At 48.6% G+C, this 23353-nt stretch overlaps 1 protein-coding gene across 1 annotated transcript in view; it reads left to right on the plus strand.

Annotated features, from left to right (window-relative positions):
- Nucleotides 1-794: 794 nt before the first annotated feature.
- CFAP65 (cilia and flagella associated protein 65) overlaps nucleotides 795-23353 on the plus strand; it is a 39414-nt gene continuing 16855 nt past the window's right edge. The window contains 17 exon segments of the mRNA XM_089916355.1: nucleotides 795-834; nucleotides 837-952; nucleotides 2837-3021; nucleotides 12509-12611; nucleotides 13092-13258; nucleotides 13447-13646; nucleotides 13923-14068; nucleotides 14552-14774; nucleotides 15127-15392; nucleotides 15850-16050; nucleotides 16280-16639; nucleotides 18778-18915; nucleotides 20354-20599; nucleotides 21171-21395; nucleotides 22275-22433; nucleotides 22618-22768; nucleotides 23223-23351. Of these exon segments, the coding sequence (XP_089772481.1) occupies nucleotides 795-834; nucleotides 837-952; nucleotides 2837-3021; nucleotides 12509-12611; nucleotides 13092-13258; nucleotides 13447-13646; nucleotides 13923-14068; nucleotides 14552-14774; nucleotides 15127-15392; nucleotides 15850-16050; nucleotides 16280-16639; nucleotides 18778-18915; nucleotides 20354-20599; nucleotides 21171-21395; nucleotides 22275-22433; nucleotides 22618-22768; nucleotides 23223-23351 (3055 nt within the window).

Here is a 23353-nt window from a genome sequence, read left to right on the forward strand (position 1 = left end):
GAGCCAGAGCCAGTTTGGGACACTTCTGTGTCCCCTAGAGCAGGGCCAAGCACCCTTTTGAGCATTTGGTGAAAGCTGTGGACACTCTCCCTGGAAAAGAGCACATGCCCAAACCCATGACATTTTGCATATAATTTGTCTATAACATTTGCATGTATTTGCATATAACTTCCAGCCGCAGTCTATCGATGGATCCCTCTGTTTTAGAGGTTGATTCATTTATATTTGGACTGAGTCATTAGTTTAGTGAATGCTTCCTTTAAACCTGGACTACATGTCGTGTACTAATAGAGGAAACCCAGAAGCCCAAGAATTCTCCAGTCTCATTTGCTTCTTCTTTGACTCTCATTCCTTTTCCCACAGGAGGAAAGCCACGTTCAGAGGAAAGAAGTAGAGAGTAAAAGCCAAGTAAAGGTAATGCAAATGCTTCAGTAGCACTCACTGGGGGCTTGCTGAGAAATGCCAAGTGCAGCCTTGGAGAGCAGGGCTGCCTGGGCCTCATCCCCAGTGCCCTTTTCCAAATGGCCTTTCCTGAATGGTGAGTCCCTAGGCTCCCAGACAAAGCCCTGGATCTTGCATTCAGTCTTGTTCCTCACGGTGCTACTTCACACCTGTTGCCAGAGCTAGGAAGCAGACACCCCTCTATGAAAATGATGGCTATGGTGAGTCTTCTTCATTGACTCCTCTTTTTCATGCCCCTCCTGCCTCCCCTCTGGTCTCTTCCCAGCTCCCAACTGGCAGGAACTCCTGTCTTAGCCAGAGAGCTTCCCTTGGACTTGTGTTCCAGGCACCGGATGCTCATCGGGGCAGCCCTAAGCCTCCTCATGAGGACAGCAGGGACTACACCATGAACTCCGGATCATGCCTGAGTGCCAGCACAGTGGCCTTTCCCACCATCACTGGCAGCAGCGTGGCCATGAGTGCCTACAGCAGCAGCAATGCTAGTGCCTGTGTGAGGACATGTGTGGGGCGGGTGGAGTGGGTGGAGCAGGGCCAAGCAGGGTAGATGGGCAGCAGGGCAGCGGGGGTAGGAATCTGAGACGACCCCACTCTCCTGTCTAAACTCCAGTACTAGACCCTACATACATTGAGCCCTATGCTAACTGGAGTGGTGGCAGCTGTAAGCGTGATGGTGGAGTGGGGAGAACGCTGGAGAGATGCCAGCTGGGGGCGATAGAGTAGCCAGTAGTTCTCTCTTCCTTCAAAAAGCTCTTCTGGTCTTGAGCCCTAGGGCTTTGTGTTTGTCCAGTGGATGGATGTTGTTTACTTCTCGCAGCTCTCGGGGGTCTCTCTCTGTGATAGCGCAGGACCAGGGCAGGGGGGGTGCTTGTCTAGGGATGTAACTACGGGGTCTCACTGCATTTGTGCAGCATGTGTCTGTATCATTTGTGAATTCTCATGTCTCCTTAGATGTGATGGTGGTTGCATTTGCCTCTGTGTGGACCAGGGTCATCTCACCCCTCCATCTGTACCATTCTGGCCCAGTTTGCTCACAGGTTCACTCACTGCCCTTCCCCGCTCTGCTCTGAGCTGGCAGGAGATTGGAAGTTGGGAAGAAGGGAGAAGCCAGGCTATTTATCTTCTCCCCTCTCTGCTTTTGACAGTGTCTGCATCAGCAGCTGCATCTCCCTGTGACTCCAGTCCCCACCAGACAGGCCTCTGGGCTCTGAGAACCCCACCACTTCCCCTAACCTACGTGTGGTGGCAGCTTCTTGATGTTGTTAACTTTGGGGTTACTTCACTGTCCCCTGGTTGTGCATTAAATTCCTTATTTTAAACACCCGGAGTGGCTTCTGTTTTCCTGGTTGGACCCTAACTGATGCACCAATTGATATTTATAATAAATGATCCTTGCTCACCCAAGTCACCTTTCCTCCATGGGCAGATCAGGCCATCCGACACTCTCTATAAACTGAGATATAGTTCCAAGAAAGAAGGGATTTGCCAGTCCTGTTCACTTTTATAGTCCTGGCACCTAATACAATGTCCATTGCATCATAGGTAGTCAACAAATATCTGTCGAATAGATAAATATATCCTTATGTTATGTAATGACATAAAAACAATACTTGGTCAAAGATAAAGTTAAATGGCAGTGAATTTACTTTCAGAGCGATGACTGGTAGGAAGAGGCACCTGTTTCATCCTTCTGCCATCTTGCCACCCCAGGGATTTTTCCATCTCCCTCCCTCCTCGGATAGATAGGGGCTAGGGATTCACCTATGAAAGGATTTTCCATTGCAGACAAGAAGCGTTGGCGTAGCGAACCTCTAGCATCATTAGGAGAAGTGCTGGGGGTGGTCTCGAAGTCAAGGCACGGGGTGCGGGTTGGTCGCAGGCAAATTGGCTCTTTCTTCTGCTCTACCAGCTAGGTGAGGGTTGGAAGAGGGAATGGCGGTGTATCCCTGTGCTCTGGAAAAGTGCCGGGGATAGACCACTCCAACTAGGAGAGGCTTCTGTGGCGAAGGGGTAGGATGGCAGGCAGAGGAGGAGGAGGCAGCATCTGAACAGGCCGGGATCTGAGGGCACACTGAGGAGCACAACAGGGAGGCTAAGGCTGCTGAGCGTGCCAGGTGGAATGGCCCGTGCGGTGGCCAGGGAAGGCTTCATGGGCAGGGTCTCTGGGAATCTAGTTGGAAAACCATTCCAGTGACCTCAGAAGAGGTAATATCTGACTCGCCTACCCGCCCCTCACCTTCTCTCTCCAGACCATCCCCCAGGGGTGAAGAGTGGTGTGATTCATTACTTTCTGGAGGTGGGGAGATCTTTGCCCATTCTCTGGGTCTTTGAATCCTATCCCACTTGCTTCTCCCCTTTCTCCCTGCCGACCAGACAGCCTGCCAGTTCCATGGATACTCAGAAGTGCTTCCCAAAGAAGCAGGACAAAGTGAAGAAGAGGGTCATCTGGGGCATTGAGGTGGCTGAGGAGCTTCAGTGGAAACGCTGGGAGTTGGGGAAGGAGATCACCAAGAACCTAGTTCTGAAAAATCTATCCTTGAAAATCCAGAAGATAAAGTACAGGTACCAGTATGAGCGATCAGAGACTAAGCCCCTGAGCCTTCAAGCCCCCAAAGCAGCCACTCTTAAAAAACACACTTTAAAATGTCATATAAAACCAGAAGAGTATATAAAATATGTACAGCTTGAATAATTGTTGAGAGTACAATTTGAATAATTGTTGAATAATTGTGACCAGATTAAATAATGGAATACTAACAGTGTCTGAAGCTCACCTTCTCCCACTATGTGTCCCCCGCATTGGAACACCTTCCCTACCCATAAAGGCAACCAATACCTTGTCTTTCATGATAATGATTTTCTTGTTTTTCTCAAAAGGTTTTACCACTTATGTTTGTATCCCTAAATGTTATAGTTTAATTTTTCCTTCTTATGAACTTTATATAAGTGGGATAACATGGTATATTTTGTTACACATTTTTTTTTTTTTTTTTTGCGGTACACGGGCCTCTCACTGTTGTGGCCTCTCCCATTGCGGAGCACAGGCTCCGGACGCACAGGCTTAGCAGCCATGGCTCATGGGCCCAGCTGCTCCGCGGCATGTGGGATCTTCCCGGACTGGGGCACGAACCCGTATCCCCTGCATCGGCAGGCGGACTCTCAACCACTGCGCCACCAGGGAAGGCCCCGTTACACTTTTATTTTGCTCAGTTATGTTCGTAAGACTCATCCACATGCAGATATAGTTCATCCTTTTTCATCACAGTATAATAGTCCAATGTATGCTTCTCCATATTCACCCATTCTTCTGTTAAGGGACGTTTGGGTTGTTTCCAGTTTGGGACTGTATATGTCTCCCATGTCCCTATCTTGCCCCTCCCCACTTCCCTCTCCCCACTGGTAACCACTGGTTTGTTTTCTATATCTGTGAGTTTGTTTCTGTTTTGCTATATACATTCATTTGTTTTATTTTTTAGATTGCACATATAAGTGATATCATAAAGAATTTGTCTTTCTCTGTCTGACTTATTTCACTAAGCATTATATTCTCTAGGTCCATCCATGTTGCTGCAAATGGCGTTATTTCATTCTTTTTTATGGCTGAGTAATATTCCATTGTATATATGTGTACCACATCTTCTTTATCCATTTCTCTGTCAATGGACATTTAGGTTGCTTCCATGTCCTGGCTATTGTAAATAGTGCTGCAATGAACATTGGGGTGTATGTATCTTTTCGCATTATGGTTTTCTCCGGATATATGCACAAGAGTGAGATTGCTTGATCATACGGCAGCTCTATTTTTAGTTTTTTAAGGAAACTCCATACTGTTCTCCATAATGGTTGTATCAGTTTACATTCCCACCAACAGTATAGGAAGGTTCCCTTTTCTCCGCACCCTCCCCAGCATGTATTGTTTGCAGATTTTTTGATGATGGCCATTCTGACTGGTGTGAGGTGATACCTCACTGTAGTTTTGATTTGCATTTCTCTAATAATTAGTGATGTTGAGCATCTTTTCATGTGCCTCTTGGCCATCTGTATGTCTTCCTTGGAGAAATGTCTTTTTAGATCTTCTGCCCATTTTTTGATTGGATGTTTGCTTTTTCAATATTGAGCCGCATGAGCCTTTTGTATATTTGGGAGATTAATCCCTTGTCGGTCAGTTCATTTGCAAATATTTTCTCCCATTCTGTGGGTTGTTTTTTCATTTTCTTTATGGTTTCCTTTGCTGTGCTAGATTGTCTTTTCCTTTTTTTTAAATTTAATTTTATTTATTTTTTTATACAGCAGGTTCTTATTAGTCATCAATTTTATACACATCAGTGTATACATGTCAATCCCAATCGCCCAATTCAGCACACCACAATCCCCCCCCCGCTGCGGCTTTCCCAACCCTTGGTGTCCATACGTTTGTTCTCTACGTCTGTGTCTCAACTTCTGCCCTGCAAACCGGTTCATCTGTACCATTTTTCTAGGTTCCACATACATGCGTTAATATACGATATTTGTTTTTCTCTTTCTGACTTACTTCACTCTGTATGACAGTCTCTAGATCCATCCACGTCTCAACAAATGACCCAATTTCGTTCCTTTTTATGGCTGAGTAATATTCCATTGTATATATGTGCCACATCTTCTTTATCCATTCATCTGTTGATGGACACTTAGGTTGCTTCCATGTCCTGGCTATTGTAAACAGAGCTGCAATGAACATTTTGGTACATGACTCTTTTTGATTTATGGTTTTCTCAGGGTATATGCCCAGTAGTGGGATTGCTGGGTCGTATGGTAGTTCTATTTGTAGTTTTTTAAGGAACCTCCATACTGTCCTCCATAGTGGCTGTATCAATTTACATTCCCACCAACAGTGCAAGAGGGTTCCCTTTTCTCCACACCCTCTCCAGCATTTGTTGTTTGTAGATTTTCTGATGATGCCCATTGTAACTGGCGTGAGGTGATACCTCATTGTAGTTTTGATTTGCATTTCTCTAATAATTAGTGATGTTGAGCAGCTTTTCATGTGCATCTTGGCCATCTGTATGTCTTCTTTGGATTGGGTTGTTTGTTTTTTTAATATTGAGCTGCATGAGCTGTTTATATATTTTGGAGATTAATCGTTTGTCTGTTGATTCGTTTGCAAATATTTTCTCCCATTCTGAGGGTTGTCTTTTCGTCTTGTTTATGGTTTCCTTTGCTGTGCAAAAGCTTTTAAGTTTCATTAGGTCCCATTTGTTTATTTTTGTTTTTATTTCCATTACTCTAGGATGTGGATCAAAAAAGATGTTGCTGTGATTTATGTCAAAGAGTGTTCTTCCTATGTTTTCCTCTAAGAGTTTTATAGTGTCCAGTCTTACATTTAGGTCTCTAATCCATTTTGAGTTTATTTTTGTGTATGGTGTTACGGAGTATTCTAATTTCATTCTTTTACATGTAACTCTCCAGTTTTCCCAGCACCACTTATTAAAGAGACTGTCTTTTCTCCATTGTATATCCTTGCCTCCTTTGTCATAGATTAGTTGACCATAGGTGCGTGGGTTTATCTCTGGGCTTTTTATCTTGTTCCTTTGATCTATGTTTTTGTTTTTGTGCCAGTACCATATTTTCTTGATTACTCTAGCTTTGTAGTATAGTCTGAAGTCAGGGAGTCTAATTCCTCCAGCTCTGTTTTTTTCCCTCAAGACTGCTTTTGCTATTTGGGGTCTTTTGTGTCTCCATACAAATTTTAAGATTTTTTTTTGTTCTAGTTCCATAAAAGATGCCATTGGTAATTTGATAGGGATTGCATTGAATCTGTAGATTGCTTTGGGTAGTATAGTCATTTTCACAATATTGATTCTTCCAATCCAAGAACATGGTATATCTCTCCATCTGTTGGTATCGTCTTTAATTTCTTTCATCAGTGTCTTATACTTTTCTGCATACAGGTCTTTTGCTTCCCTAGGTAGGTTTATTCCTAGGTATTTTATTCTTTTTGTTGCAGTGATAAATAGGAGTGTTTCCTTAATTTCTCTTTCAGATTTTTTCATCATTAGTATATAGGAATGCAAGATATTTCTGTGCATTAATTTTGTATCCTGCAACTTTACCAAATTCATTGATTAGCTCTAGTAGTTTTCTGGTGGCATCTTTAGGATTCTCTATGTACAATATCATGTCACCTGCAAACAGTGACAGTTCTACTTTTTCTTTTCCAATTTGTATTCATTTTATTTCTTTTTCTTCTCTGATTGCTGTGGCTAGGACTTCCAAGACTATGTTGAGTAATAGTGGTGAGAGTGGACATCCTTGTCTTGTTCCTGATCTTAGAGGAAATGCTTTCAGTTTTTCACCATTGAGAATGATGTTTGCTGTGGGTTTGTCATTTATGACGTTTATTATGTTGAGGTAGGTTCCCTCTATGCCCACTTTCTGGAGAGTTTTTATCATAAATGGGTGTTGAATTTTGTCAAAAGCTTTTTCTGCATCTATTGAGATGATCATATGGTTTTTCTTCTTCAATTTGTTAATATGGTGTATCACATTGATTGATTTGCATATATTGAAGAATCCTTGCATCCCTGGGATAAATCCCACTTGATCATGGTGTACGATCCTTTTAAAGTGTTGTTGGATTCTGTTTGCTAGTATTTTGTTGAGGATTTTTTCATCTATATTTATTGGTGATATTGCTCTGTAATTTTCTTTCTTGGTAGTATCTTTGTCTGATTTTGGTATCAGGGTGATGGTGGCCTCATAGAATGTGTTTGGGAGTGTTCCTTCCTCTGCAATTTTTTGGAAGAGTTTGAGAAGGATGGGTGTTATCTCTTCTCTAAATGTTTGATAGAATTCACCTGTGAAGGCATCTGGTCCTGGACTTTTGTTTGTTGCAAGATTTTTAATCACAGTTTCAATTTCATTACTTGTGATTGGTCTGTTCATATTTTCTATTTCTTCTTGGTTCAGTCTTGGAAGGTTATAACTTTCTAAGAATTTGTCTATTTCTTCCATGTTGTCCATTTTATTGGCATAGAGTTGGTTGCTGTGGTCTCTTAGGATGCTTTATATTTCTGCGGTGTCTGTTGTAACTTCTCCGTTTTCATTCCTAATTTTATTGATTTGAGTCCTCTCCCTCTTTTTCTTGATGAATCTGGCTAATGTTTTATCAACTTTGTTTATCTTCTCAAAGAACCAGCTTTTAGTTTTATTGATCTTGGCTATTGTTTTCTTTGTTTCTATTTCATTTATTTCTGCTCTGATCTTTATGATTTCTTTCCTTCCGCTAACTTTGGGTTTTGTTTATTCTTCTTTCTCTAGTTCCTTTAGGTGTAAGATTAGATTGTTTATTTGAGATTTTTGTTGGTTCTTGAGGTAAGCTTGTATAGCTGTAAACTTCCCTCTTAGAACTGCTTTTGCCGCATCCCATAGGTTTTGGATCATTGTGTTTTCATTGTCATTTGTCTCTAGGTATTTTTTGATTTCCTCTTTGATTTCTTCAGTGATCTCTTGGTTATTTAATAACGTATTGTTTAGCCTCCATATGTTTGTGTTTTTTACATTTTTTTCCCTGTAATTGATTTCTAATCTCATAGCGTTGTGGTCAGAAAAGATACTTGATACGATTTCAATTTTCTTAAATTTACTGAGGCTTGTTTTGTGACCCAAGATGTGATTTATCCTAGAGAATATTCCGTGCGCACTTGAGAAGAAAGTGTAATCTGCTGTTTTTCGATGGAATGTCCTATAAATATCAGTTAAATCTATCTGGTCTATTGTGTCATTTAAAGCTTCTGTTTCCTTATTTATTTTCATTTTGGTTGATCTGTCCATTGGTGTAAGTGAGGTGTTAAAGTCCCCCACTATTATTGTATTACCGTCGATTTCCTCTTTTATAGCTGTTAGCAGTTGCCTTATGTATTGAGATGCTCCTATGTTGGGTGCATATATATTTATAATTGTTATATCTTCTTCTTGGATTGATCCCTTGATCATTATGTAGTGTCCTTCCTTGTCTCTTGAAACATTCTTTATTTTAAAGTCTATTTTATCTGATATGAGTATTGCTACTCCAGCTCTCTTTTGATTTCCATTTTCATGGAATATCTTTTTCCGTCCCCTCACTTTCAGTCTGTATGTGTCCCTAGGTCTGAAGTGGGTCTCTTGTAGACAGCATATATACGGGTCTTTTATTTGTATCCATTCAGCAAGCCTGTGTCTTTTGGTTGGAGCATTTAATCCATTCACGTTTACGGTAATTATCAATATGTATGTTCCTATGACCATTTTCTTAATTGTTTTGGGTTGGTTTTTTTTTTTAGGTTCTTTTCTTCTCTTGTGTTTCCCAGTTAGAGAAGTTCCTTTAGCATTTGTTGTAGAGCTGGTTTGGTGGTGCTGAATTCTCTTAGCTTTTGCTTGTCTGTAAAGCTTTTGATTTCTCCATCAAATCTGGATGAGATCCTTGCTGGCTAGAGTAATCTTGGTTGTAGGTTCTTCCCTTTCATCACTTTAAGTATATCGTGCCACTCCCTTCTGGCTTGCAGAGTTTCTGCTGAGAAATCAGCTGTTAACCTTATGGGAGTTCCCTTGTATGTTATTTGTCGTTTGCCCTTGCTGCTTTCAATACTTTTTCTTTGTCTTTAATTTTTGCCAGTTTGATTACTATGTGTCTCAGAGTGTTTCTCCTTGGGTTTAACCTGTATGGGACTCTCTGCACTTCCTGGACTCGGGTGGCTATTTCTTTTCCCATGTTAGGAAAGTTTTCGACTATAATCTCTTCAAATATTTTCTCGGGTCCTTTCTCTCTCTCTTCTCCTTCTGGGACTCCTATAATGCAAATGTTGTTGCGTTTAATGTTGTCCCACAGGTCTCAGGCTGTCTTCATTTCTTTTCATTCTTGTTTCTTTATTCCGTTCTGCAGCAGTGAATCCCACCATTCTGTCATCCAGGTCACTTATCCATTCTTCTGCCTCAGTTATTCTGCTATTGTTTCCTTCTAGTGTAGTTTTCATTTCAGTTATTGTATTGTTCATCTCTGTTTGTTTGTTCTGTAATTCTTCTAGGTCTTTGATAAACATTTCTTGCATCTTCTTGATCTTTGTCTCCATTCTTTTTCCGAGGTCCTGGATCATCTTCACTATCATTATTCTGAATTCTTTTTCTGGAAGGTTGCCTATCTCCACTTCATTTAGTTGTTTTTCTGGGGTTTTATTTTGTTCCTTCATCTGGTTCATAGCTCTCTGCCTTTTCATCTTGTCTATCTTTCTGTGAATATGGTTTTTGTTCCACAGGCTGCAGGATTGTAGTTCTTCTTGCTTCTGCTGTCTGCCCTTATAATGTCTTTTTTAAATAGAAATTCTTGTTGAGGATACTAATCCTTTGTCAGTTCTGTGTTGTGAATATCTTCTCCCACTTTGTGACTTGTCTTTTACTCTATCATGTCTTTTGAAGAAAAGAATTTCTTAATTTCAAAGGAATCAAATGTACCAATATTTTTCTTTTATGGTTGACGCTTTTTTGTATCTTGTTTAAGAAGTTTTTCTCTACCCTTACCTAGGTCATGAAGATATTCTCTTATAGTATCTTCTAAAGACTATAATTTTGCCTTTAATATTTGTCTTTTATCTATATGGAATTGATTTTTGTGAATGGTTTCAAGCAGCGATCCAATGACATTTTTTTTCCTCAACCAAATGTCCAATTGTCCCAACACCATTCACTGAAAAGTTCATACCTTCCCTGATGATCTCCCTCACCACTGATGTATATCGTGTCCATATATGTATGGATCCATTTCTGAACTCTGTTTTGTTCCCTTGCTCTATTTGTCTTTCCCTGGGCCAATAAATATCATCCTGAATTAATTATTAGAGCTTATAATAAATCTTGAATATCTTGTAGTGTAAGTCTTCCAACTTCATTCTTATTCAGGATTGTCTTGGCTATCCTTGGGCTGTTGAACTTTCATATATGTCTTCAAATCAGCTTATCACACACACATAAACTACTTTTTGAGATTTTGATTGGGATTTATTTGAAACTATAGGTTAATTTGGGGAGACTTGATGTCATTCCAAACTGAGTCTTTCATGACAGTTTTTATCTTTCATGACTCATGGTTTATCTTTATATTTCTTTAGGTCTTCTTTCATGTCTCTCAATAAAATATAGATTTTTCTCTGTAGATATCTTACACATCTTTAGTTAGATTTATCCCTAAGTGTTTTATATTTTTGATGATGCTGAGTATGATCTCTTTTAAAGTTGTTTCATTTTCTGCTTGTTCCTGGCTTTATAGAAAGTCATTTTTAAAAAATATGGATGTTTTGTGCATAATCTTGTGCCCAGAAACCTTGGTAAGTTCTCTCGTTAACTATAATAATGTATTTGTTAATTCTTTTTTCCACATACACATTCATATCTTATATGAAAATGGCATTTTTCCTTCCTTTCCAACCCTATCTCCTTTCTTTCTTTGTCTTTCCTTACTGCACTGTTGAAAAGGAAAGTGTTGAACAGAAGCTGTTATAGAAGGCATCATTGTTTTGTTCATGATCTCAGCATGAAAGATTCCAGTGTTTCACCATTAATTTGGATGGTTCCTGTGGTTTTTTCTTTCTTTTTTTTTTTAGACTTTATCAGGTTAAGGAAGTTTCCTTCTATTTCTAGGTTGCTGAGACTTTTTGTCATAAACATATATTGAAGTTTAATATTTTTCTTTATTGAGACGATCATTTGATTTTTTTCTCTCTTAATTTGTTAATATGGTGAATTACATTAACTGATTTTTTTAATGTTACACCAACTGTGTATTCCTAGAATAAGCCCAACTTGGTCATGATTGAGTATTCTTTTTATACAGATTGCTAAATTCTTTCTGCCAATATTTTGTTTATGGGTGATATTAGCCTGTAATTTTCCTTTCTTCTCATAACTGTCAGGGTTTGATAACAACGTTATGATGGATTCATAGAATATGGTGGGGAGGGTTTCCTTGTTTTCTGCTGTTGGGAAGAGAAGACAAGGATTATCAGACGCTTGGTACTACTTGCTGGGAAGCCATCTGGCCTGGTGTTTTCTTTGTGGGAAGATTTTTGACTATTTATTCAATTTTTTGGATACTTTTAGAAAGGGTGGCCATAAAATGTATAATTCTTGAGACAGTTTTGGTCAATTATACATTCCTAAGAATATGTTTATTTTATCTGAACTTATTGCTATAGATTTTTTGATAATATTGGCCTCTTATTAATATATTTTTAAAAATAAATAAATTTATTTATTTATTTTTGGCTGCATTGGGTCTTTGTTGCTGCGCGTGGGCTTTCTCTAGTTGGGACGAGCGGGGGCTACTCTTGATTGTGGTGCGCGTGCTTCTCATGGCTTCTCTTGTTGCAGAGCACAGGCTGTAGGTGTGCAGGCTTCAGTAGTTGTGGCACATGGGCTAAGTAGTTGTGGCACACAGGCTCAGTAGTTGTGGCTTACGGGCTCTAGAGCGCAGGCGTGTAGTTGTGGCACACGGGCTTAGTTGCTCCACAGCATGTGGGATCTTCCCAGACCAGCCTCGAACCCGTGTCCCCTGCATTGGCAGGCAGGTTCTTAACCACTACACCACCAGGGAAGTCCCCTATTAGTATTTTTGAAGTTTGCAGAATCTATAGTTTTGACCCACTGTGGAACTCTACAGCTGTGCCAAGATCTCTGCTTGGAAATGCATCCCTGGCACATCTGTTCTCAGCTTTGGTTTCCCCCAGCTAAGTGCTCAGGGATTTGGTTAAATCAGGGCAGCCTTCCCCATCCCAGACCCCACTGACCACCATGTGCATCTGAGGTACAAGTGCTGCTCCCTTGACCCTGTATCTTTTCATTCAGTGCTCTGACATCCTAGAGTGAAGGTCTGCAAGAGAAGTGGTAGGATGAGGGAGACAGTTCCTCCTATGACAGAACACCTGTGTTTCTCCTTCCATGGTCCCACAGATTCAAGTCTGCTTGGCTTTCCAGAATCTTCCCTAATCTTTCTGCCTCTCCTAGTTTTCTGATCCTGAAGTGCTTATCCTCTGGCTCCTTCCCACAGGCCCCCCAAGACCAAATTCTTCTTCACGGTCATCCCCCAGCCCATCTTCCTGAGCCCAGGCATAACCCTCTCTCTCCCAATCATCTTCCGGCCCCTGGAGGAGGTAAGGTCTGCCATGGTGAGCGGAGGGCAGGGAGGGACACAGGCACAGTGACCTCAGAGCAGGATGTAGGGCAGAGCAGCGAGGAGCTCTCCCACCACACCCACATCCCACCAGCTGGAGCCAAAACTCATTAGATAGAGGGGGCTTCCCAGTTGGATGTTGTTGGGGGAAAAGGCTGTGCTACTGTGTTGGCCATCAGAAAGCCCTATATTCCTTGGGCTCTTCCTACTCTCAAAATGTTTCCCCAAATACTTTGTTCCTCACAAAAGAAGCCCTACATCCCTGAGACCAAGATGGTACTGGAACACAAGTAACTGACCCTCTCTTCAGAGACTGAGATGGAGGGCCATAGCCCAGCCCAGCCCTCAGCAGTTGTGTTGAGGGGATGGCCAAGGGCTGGGCTCAGGTGAGTGGTCCTTGAGTACCACCCGGGTACCGCTGATCAACCAGGGCCTCTGCCTCCCTGCCCCCACACTGCAGAAGGAGTACGTGGACCAGCTGTGGTTTGAGAAAGCAGAGGGGATGTTCTGTGTGGACCTGAGAGCCACCCTGCCCTGCCACAATCTGATCTGCCCACCGTCCCTGCAGTTGCCCATGTGTGCCATGGGGGACATGGCCGAGGCCTGGTTCTGTCTGGACAATGCGGGGTGAGGGCCGTGGCTGAGGCTCAGAAGTGGGAAGAGTGAGAACTGTGAGGAGGGTTCCTGGGAGCAGGAGAGACTGGCCTGTGTGATGGTGTAAGGGGATAGGGGGAGTAAAGGGGGCATCCCAGCCTTTCTAAAGCAGGGGCAGTGGTCAGTGAGCCCAGTGGCTCTAACCTGCCCACCCCCTCCAGGGACCTGCCCACCTTCTTCACCTGGGAGTCCCCCAGCCCATTCCAGATGTTGCCGACCACGGGGCTGCTGGAGCCAGGCCAGGCCTGCCGGATCACGGTGACCTTTCAGCCCCTTATGGCTGTCATCTCTGACGTTCAGGCCACGTGCTGGTACGGGGAGGGGAGGAAGCAGAAGAGCAGCATCCAGCTGCAGGCTGTGGGTGAGGCCCGACCTCTCAACCGTCCTCTGCAAGGATCGAAGCCGCAGTGTGCCCCTCCCCCCTTCCCCCCCCACCCTGCCCTGCTCTGGCCTCCACGGGACCTCCTCCAGCCTCCTGCCCTCCCCTGAGCCCTGCAGGCTTTGCCTTTTCTCTGTCTTCCTTGGTGTCGCAGACCAGTGTTTCCCTGGGGACCCCCGTCTTCTCTGAAGGGCTGTTCAGCTGGGGCCACAGAGGCCCTGGTGGATTTCTCCCCAAGACTCCCCCCTCTCTGCACAGCCAAATGCGCCCAACTGCTGGTGAGCATAAGGCAGAAGCGCCCGGAGGACCAGGATGCCGAGGGCATCCAGAAAGTGTTGCACTTTGGCTCTGTTGCCGTGGGCTGCACCGCTGAGAGGCAGATCAAGCTGTATAACCCATCGGTGGTATGCGTCCTGTGCACATAGGGGGAGTGGGGGCAGGACTCAGGGACCACAGGGCCAGGTGCTCCTAATACTCAGCCCCTGTACAGAATGTTGCAACCTCACTTACCCATGTCTGCTGACACACTCATGTCAAAAGGGGTCCCACTCTCCTGTCAGCTTGGGGCTGGGCTGGGGTATCCCTTGACCTGCCCCAGAGCAACTCCAAGAGAAGTCCTAAGGTGTCCTGATGCCAGGACCACAGCCAGCCTTTGTGGTACCTTTGAGAAAAGGAAAAGGTGCCCCCTCTGGGTGGTCCCAGTGTAGGGCACACGGCTCGGCCCATTCCTTCCTCCCGGCAGAGGCAGCCTTGCTCCACCGTCAAAGCTGATGATTGAGGCACAGGTGGGGCTTCAGCTGCCCTCACCCCCTCGGCGGGGCACCTTGGTAATAACAGACGAGCCACCCTGTGACCTGACCACCTCCTGTCCCCACCTGGCCCCGTAGGTGAGCGCCCCCTTCAGGATTGAAGTGGCCCCAGACATGCTGGCCAAAGACGAGGCCTTCTCGTGCCCCACGGCCCATGGCATCGTGCCCCCGGGAGAGAAGAAATGCGTGTCAGTGTTCTTCCACCCCAAGACCTTGGACGTCAGGACTATGGACTACTTGTCCGTCATGCCCTCTGGCTGTGCCTCCCAAACCCTGCTCAAAGTCGTTGGTTTCTGTAGAGGTACTGGCAGCCCCAGGTCACTGCACTCCCTCTGGAGACAGGAGCAACCCATGCTTAGGATTGGCAAGTGCCCGCTCCTGGTCGCCCAGGGCCTCCTTGCCCTCAGCCTGGGTGTCTGCTGCCCCCTGGTGGAATCAGTGAGGAACCAGTTGAAGACACCTGGAGATATTGTTCCCATGCTCACCCCTGGTGACCTGGTGGTCCGCTCAGGCCTTTCCAACCCAACCTTCTGTCTCCAGGCAGCACCACCTCCCATCAGTGGTACCCTTTGACATAGCCTCAGGGGGGCTGATACCCCAGCCCCACTCAGGTGGCTGGGCCCACTCACAGAGCCCCCATCTCCTCCGCCCAGGTCCTGATGTGTCCCTGCAGTACTACTGTGTCGACTTCAGCTGGGTCAACCTCGGGAAGCGCTCGGAGCAGTCCCTGTGGATTGAGAACAAGTCGGACTGCACGGCCCACTTCCAGTTTGACATCGACTGTCAGGAGAGCGTCTTCAGCATCAGACCTGCCTTTGGGACCCTGGTGGGCAAGGCCCGCGTGACCCTGTACTGTGCCTTCCAGCCCACTCACCCCATCATCTACTTTCGGAGGGTGGCCTGTTTCATCCACCACCAGGTGAGCTATGGGGGAGGGGGTGAGGAGGGGCTCCCCGGGAAGCTGGAGGGGCCGATCCGAGTCCTAGTAATGAAGACAGTGCTTGGTGCTCAGTCCCCTGTATTCTGGAACTTCCAGGGCTGTCTGCCTGGATCATCACCTCCAGAGCCCCAGTCTGGCTTTTGGAGCCAGAGTTTGGCCAGGGGCATGTGAACGCTCGCTCCGAGCCGGGTGGGTAGGCCAGTCTTGCTGGGACTGCTGCCAGGCCAAGGACTTTGCTGCTGATGCTGCTAATGGGCTGGTGTAGGGGGGACTGGACCTCGCCCCATGCAGCATGTGCAGAGCAGAGAGCCTTGAAGTGACGACCCCAACCCAGGCCCCTGGACAAGGTGGTACAAACTGTGCCCTGACCAGCTGGCCTCTGGCCAAGGTGGCAAGTGGAGGCTCAAATCTAGCCTCACACAGACAAATGTCGCAGGACCCACTGTTCCTCGACCTGATTGGGACGTGTCACTCGGACAGCACAAAGCCAGCCATCCTCAGGCCTCAGCACCTCGCTTGGTACCGCACACACCTGGTGCGGGGCCTGACTCTCTACCCGCCTGACATCCTGGACATCATGCTGAGGGAGAAGAAGCTGGAGCAGGATAAGAACGGTGCCCTGATGATTCCCACTGAGGTTCGATGGACCCCTCTGGGGCCCCGGGGGCTAGCTACCCTCCCCAGGTTCATGCCCCCTTCTCAATTCTTGGGCAGTCCTGTGCTCCATAGCCCTGTGGGTACCCTTAGTAGTCGGGGGTGACGTGTGTGGAGCTCTTGTAGCCTTTTCCAGAAAGGAGCATGCAGATGAGGGGCAGCGGCAGGAGGAATGGCAGCTGGGCCCCCGGCAACCGGCTCTCCCCACACAGGACCTGGAGGACATACCAGCCCCGCAGTATCCCCTCATCCCCCCCATGACCGAGTACTTCTTCGACGGCACCAACGACATGACCATCTTTCCCCCGCCCGTCAGCATTGAGCCTGTCGAGGTGGATTTTGGTGCCTGCCCCAGGCCCAAGGACCCCAACCCTGTCCCCCTGTGCCTGATGAACTACACCAAAGGCAAAATCACTGTGGCCTGGACACGCAGGGCTGATTGCCCCTTCTGGGTGACTCCAAACCCCTGCGATGTGCCCCCTCTCAAGTCCACAGCCATGCGCTTGCACTTCCAGCCGCCTCACCCCAACTGCCTGTACGCCGTGGAGCTTGAAGCCTTTGCTGTCTATAAGGTGTGTGGGCAGATGAGAGGGGGAAGGTGGGTTCTCTGCCCTGGAGGCTGAACGGCAGGGTATGGGGTCGGAGGGGGTGACGGGGTGATGTAGGATCCATCTTCTCTGTGCCAGGCTCTGCTCCCTCTTCTTGTCTCCTTGCCTGGACTGCAGCCTTAGCGGTCTGTGTTTTCCCAGGCTCATGGCCTGCCTTGGCCGAGGGGCTTCTTGACCCAGCTGATTATGTCTCACTCACATGTGCCCCCCACCCCTCCAGAGAGAGAACTCAGTGGGGCTCAAGCCCTTTGGAAAATTTTGGTGCACATAGTTTCCTGGGGCTCCTGGCTGGTGTGGCGGGGTGGCTCCTGGCCTCCCTCTAAAAGAGCTGTGGGCAGGAACTAGGGCCTGGGGGGCGGAGTCAGGGGCACCTGGTGATTAGGTGCGTGTAGGGAGCGGCTTCTAGTCCAACTTCCCTTGACCAGGCTGTCCCAGCCACGTCTCTTAGCCCCAGACGTGTCGCTCCCTCCTCATCTCCAGTCCATCCTGCCCTTTCCCTCCTTTCTCTGCTCTACCCACCCTGCTGTTCTCTCCCAGTGGCTGGGTGCTGGGGCTCAGGGAAGAGGAGAGCTGTGCAGTCAAGATCAGAATCCCTTACCAGCTCTGTGACCTTGGGCACGTCCCTTAATGCCTCTGAGCCCTGGTCTTTTCATCTATGAACTTGGGAGCATATCCAAACTTCTGAGAAGTTTTTTCAAAGCTGAGTCTTTAGTTGTCTCTGTTCTAATATCTTGGCAGTGGCGGGACTCGGAAGTTCGTAGGAATAAGGCTGTGGACACCTGGCTTTGCTGAGCCTGTCAGACTTTTAGGCTGCGCTGTCCGATATGCCAATCGCCAGCCACATGTGGCTGCTGAGTACTTGTACTGTGTCTAGTCCAAACAGATATGCTGTAAAGGGGGGAGACACACTGATTTCTAAGACTTAGCACAAAAGAATGCAAAATGCCTCCTGCATCACTTATATATCGATTATACGTTGAAATGAAAAGATTTTGGATCAGCTGGGTTAAATAAAATGTATTGTTGAATAAATTTTATGCGTTTCACCTTGTTGATGTGGCTACTAGAACATTTACTTTTTATTTATTTATCTTTTAACATCTTTATTGGAGTATAATTGCTTTACAATGGTGTGTTTCTGCTGTATAACAAAGTGAATCAGCTATGCGTATACATATATCCCCATATCTCCTCCCTCTTGCCTCTCCCTCCCACCCTCCCTATCCCATCCCTCTAGGTGGTCACAAAGCACCGAGCAGATCTCCCCGTGCAGCTGCTTCCCACTAGCTATCTATTTTACGTTTGGTAGTGTATGTATGTCCATGCCACTCTCTCACTTCATCCCAGCTTACCCTTCCCCCTCCCAGTGTCCTCAAGTCCATTCACTACATCTGCGTCTTTATTCCTGTCCTGCCCCTAGGTTCTTCAGAACCATTTTTTTTTTAATATTCCATATATATGTGTTAGCATGCGGTATTTGTTTTTCTCTTTCTGACTTAGTTCACTCTGTATAACAGACTCTAGGTCCATCCACCTCACTGCAAATAACTCAATTTCGTTTCCTTTTATGGCTGAGTAATATTCCATTGCATATATGTGCCACATCTTCTTTATCCATTCATCTGTCGATGGACACTTAGGTTGCTTCTGTGCCCTGGCTATTGTAAATAGAGCTGCAATGAACATTGTGGTACATGACTCTTTTTGAATTCTGGTTTTCTCAGGGTATATGCCCAGTAGTGGGATTGCTGGGACTAGAACATTTAAAATGCCGTTTGCGGCTCACACTTGTGGCTTGCATTATATTTCTGTTGGCCAGTGCTCTCTGGGCACATTCCTGCAGGGTGAATGCTGCTTTCACATCCCAGCCCCACCCTCGTCTGGCTGGGAGGATCAAAGAGCACGTTTGCTGAGTGCTCAGGGCAGGGCCTGGCGCACAGCGGGAGGGGCTGCTATGACTGCTGTTCTCCGTGCTGTCTTCCCAGAGGGCCCCTCCCGCTGGGCCCCATGTAGGGCTCCTGCAGTACAGGGCAGGCAAGCTGGGGTGCCCCACAGGGTCAGACACAGGACTCAGCCTATCCATGCGTCCGGCCCTCCTGCAGGTCCTGCGGAGCTACAACAATATCGAAGAGGACTGCACTGTGTGCCCGTCCTGGTGCCTGAGGCTCCGGGCACGAGGCCACAGTTATTGTGCTGACTTGGAGCACCACATCCCTCAGTATACCCTGGATGCCCCCAAGGTGAGCGTGGCCCCAGCAGCGGTGGGAGGTGGAACAGGGGAGCCTGGCTTCTGCCGTGGCCTGCAGATCCCTCTCCTGTCTCTGATGGCCTCAGAAACATGTCAAGCACCCTCCCTGGCCGTCCCAACCTCCCCACTGCCAGCCCCTGGGGCTCTGCGCCCATCAAGGACTCTCTCCTGGACCGCAGCACGGGGACCGGGAAGAGGCTGGGGCTTAGACCTATGGCTCCGGCCTGCCCCGTCTGAAATACTCCCCGGTCCTCTCACTCAGGTTTAAAAGTCTCCAGCTCCTCCGTTCGCTGTGTTTACTGAGTGCCTGCTAGGGATATGACCACCCACGTCATGAGCCCCTGCCCGTGGGGATCATCCAGCTCTGGAGGGGTCACAGAGCCCGCCCCTCGGTTTAACCCCACCCTCAGGGAGTCATCATTCCCAGGTCTCTCAGAAGGGCCCTTGGAGGCCCCGTCTGACCTGAGCCCCAGGATGCCACAAGGCTGAGAAACATAGATTCTAGAGCCAGGCGGTCAAGTTCTAATCCTGGCTTCTCCTTCAATGCCTCTTCCCAGCTTCCATTTCCATCGTCAGTCTTTTCATCCGTCTGCACTTCCCCCACGCCTCATGTTGCTAGAAAGGTGCCACTTTTGGACAATGTACTTGGGGTGGTCTTGCACCCCCCCACTAGTTATACTTCTGCTCAAGGGCACCCCTTCCCAAAGCCCTTCTGACGGCACAGGGGCCCCCTCGCTGACCCTGACTCCCACCCCTTTCCCTCGGCCAGTTCCTCGTAGCAGTGTGTGGCCTTCACTAAAATCCAGCAGATTCTGGGCCCGTGTTGCCCCCTACCCCCACTGCCTCACGCACGGTGCTCATCACCCCAGCTGCATGCGGCACCCAGGGCAGTGATTTCAGCCTTGTGTTTGGTACCCGGCCCAGCTCTTTGCCTGGTGCTGGCCACACCCTAAATGCTTAAGGAATGTTTGGAAGCTGGGATTGCTGGGGCTTTCCCTTTCCCAGAGTGGGGTTCCCCTCAGCTACCAGCATGAGAATCCTCTAGAAGGGGCTGCTTACCCCCAGAGCTTCTGGACCAAGATCTTGGAAACTGGGTTCTCCAAAGGATGATTTGAGGGTGCCCTAAGATGGAAGAAACTTGGGGTGGGGGGGTCTCAGGGGCCTGAGTTTCCCGGAGCCTGTTCCTGTGGCCACCCCATCTCTCTGCCTGGAGGTCTCTGGAGGACAGAAGCATTTTTTGGTGCCAAGCTGTGTTCCTCCATTCCCCGCCCCCAGGGCACTGACTGGGTTGTGTAGAGGCATCTTGGATCTCCTGAGAGATGTCTCTACCCAAGCCCACACAGACTTCCCTGAGTGTGTGTGTGTGTGTGAGGTGGGGATGGGCAGGGCATGTAGATCTGAGCGTGGGTCCCTCTTCTCTCGCACCCCAGCTATTTCCTGCAGTGTCCCCCAGTGAACCCTCCTACCGCAGCCTGCTCCTGATCAACACAGGCCCCATGCTGCTGACCTTCAACCTGGCCCCCAGAAGCAGCTCGGACGTCTCCCTACGGCCCAGCTCGGGCCTCGTGCCCCCTGGGGCCCACCAGATCTTCCTCATCTCTACCTACCCCAAGGGCACCTCCTGGAAGCAGCATGTTTTCTACTTGCAGTTCAATTTCTGCCCCCAGTATCTCAAGGTAGGAGGCAGGGGTAAGGACTGGGTCCTCGGGAGGGGGCCATAGTCTGGGGCTTCCCTTTTCAAAGCCATATTCTGGGGCTGGCCTCTAAAGCTCCCCTAAAGTAGCTCAGGGGCTATTCCTCCTCCAGGAAGTGGCACGGCAGGGAGAGGACCCCTCGGCCACATCTGGGAACAGCTATCCTCAGGACCCTTTCTGTCCACCTTATGGGGTCGGGACAAGAAAAGGGGTACAGAGGTCCTCAAGGAAGGACTGGGGGCAACCCAAGACTCATATCTGCAGGTGGTAGAAGGGTGTTTGGGACCAGGGCAGGGAAAGGGTCCAGGGTGTTGGACCCATGTCTGGCCCATGAAATGGTCTGTACATCCTCTTTCAGTCCCTGAGCTCTTTTCCTTATCTCCTGGGTCAGTCACTACATACTCTGCCTTTGACAGAAGCTGCCCGTGCGCAGGCTGGTGGAGGGCCTTTTGCTGCCCTCTCCGAGGGGGGAAAAGCTGCCCGCCCGTGACTTTTGGGGGAGCCAGGGCTTCAGGGTGATGTCAGGGCACTGTCCTCCCTTCACTGGCCCCAGGAGGTATGCATGCAGAGCCGGGAGGAGCCGCTGCAGCTGAAGCTGGACACCTGTAAAAGCGTCTTCTTCAAGCCCACCTGGGTGGGTTGCTCCTCCACCAGCCTCTTCACCTTCCAAAACCCATCGCGTCTACCTCTGGAGTTTGAGTGGAGGGTCTCCCAGCAGCACCGGAAGATGCTGGCTGTGCAGCCCCCCAGGGGGATTATCCAGCCCAATGAGAGCCTTGTGAGTGCCCTGCCACACTGCCGAGGGCCAGAGGGAAGGGGCCCGTCATCCTCACCTTCACCAGCATCTCTTACTCATGCCTATCAGGGGGCAGGCTTACCCTCCCATTCAATCCACAGTCATTTCTTCCAGCCTTATGCGTCGGTATGATTGTTACCACACCCCCATTTTACAAAGAAGAATTGAGGCTTAGAGGCGAAAAATAGCCATTTACTGAGACTGTGAGCTAGGAGGTGCAAAGCTGGGACTTGAAGCAGGGTTTCTGATGTCAGTGCCCAGAAACGAGTCCACTCTCCATCCCTGGTCCCCACGGTGGAGGGATCACTGGAAGACGGTGTGGAGACAAATGGGTGGCTACCATTAAGGAGTGAGGAAGAGGGCTCGCGGACGTCAAAGTGGCGGGTCCCTGGGGGGGGCATGGGGGGGCCCAAACTAGCAGGCTCCCATCCCTGGTCTAGGGCCTCTTAGTTGGGGAGGCCAAACTTGAGCCAAGAACCACCAACACATGGTGTCTGTTAGAAGCCGGGGGTAGTAACCTGCAAGGCAAGAGACCACACAGACTTGGGAGTCAACCTCAAGAGTGCACACCCCAGCTCCTGCTAAGCGCCCTCATCAGCTGTGTGACCTTGGGCAAGTCACCCCAGTCCTCTGAGTCTCCAGCCTCTCATCAGACAATGAGGCACTAAAAGAACACCGCCTACCTCGTGGGGCTAAGGGAGCGAGATAACATAGCACATGATGTGTGTAAGCGCCTGGCACGGGGAGACACTCAGGATGGGTTACCGTAGCCTGATATCCTGCAGCAGGACCTTAGCGGTCCAAGAGCCTGGGCAGGGGTTCCCAGAGACCCCCATGCAGGGCTAATCTTTGTGACCCCAGACGCTGACGTGGACCTTCAGCCCTCTGGAGGAGATCAAGTACCTGTTCCGAGTGGGGATGTGGGTCTGGGAAGCTGGCCTGCCCCCAAACACCAAGCCCTCCGCCACCACCCACTACATGCTCCGGCTGGTGGGCACGGGCCTCAGCAGCAACCTGTCCGTGAGTGGGAGGACCCCGGTGGGGAAAGGGAAGGGGCAGGGGACCAGGGCACCTGCGGGAGGGAAGGCCCCAGGGTGCATGAACCTGCCCTTCCTTGGGGATTCTCTGAGGCCAGGGTTGGGAAAGACGGGGCCGTGGACCTGGGGGAGCCCCCCACCCCGGCCTGGCTGACTCTGGCCCTCAGGCAAAGGAAAAGGAGCTGGACTTTGGGAATGTGCTGGTGAACAGTGAGCAGACCAGGATGCTGGTGCTCCTGAATGACGGCAACTGCACCCTCTATTACCGCCTGTTCCTGGAGCAGTGCAGCCCTGAGGCTGTCGGCAATGGCCCCCTCGGTACTCAGGCCTGGGCGGGACTGGGCTGGGAGGCAGGCAATGAGGGGCGCTGGTTAAGACTGGTTAACCAGACCATGGTTCAGGGGCAGGCAGAGCAGGGCTTAAAACGTGGTGCTTCCACTTCCTAGATGCGTGGCGTTGCCAGGTGATTGTCCTCTCTGAGCCTCCACTCCCTCATCTGTAAAATGGGGCTGCTGGTGGAGCCTGCCTCACCGGGCAGCTAGGTGGCGCAAAGTGCTCAGCATGCCAGTGACACCAAGACACGTCCTCACACTGTCTTGATCTGGAGGAAGCACTCTGCTCCCCATTTCCTGGCTCAGGGCCTGCTCTCTAACCAGAGCAATGCTGGTCCAGGGGAGAGTATCTGGGGTGGAGCAAGAGGAAAGGCTGGACCTCCCTGGGCTGCACTGAGGGCCTCCTCTGCCCTTGACCCCACCCGGTCATTCCTGAGCAGCTCTGCAGCTGGACCGCACAGAGGGGAGCATGCCGCCCCGGTCCCAGGACACCGTCTGCCTGACCGCCTGTCCCAAACACCGTTCCCAGTACTCCTGGACCATCAACTACTCTCTCCTCTCCCACAGAGGT

This window comes from Delphinapterus leucas, chromosome 8 (assembly GCF_059928025.1).
Source record: "Delphinapterus leucas isolate spDelLeu-1000000601 "Yukka" chromosome 8, BTC_Dleu_Yukka2, whole genome shotgun sequence".
NCBI lineage: Eukaryota > Metazoa > Chordata > Mammalia > Artiodactyla > Monodontidae > Delphinapterus > Delphinapterus leucas.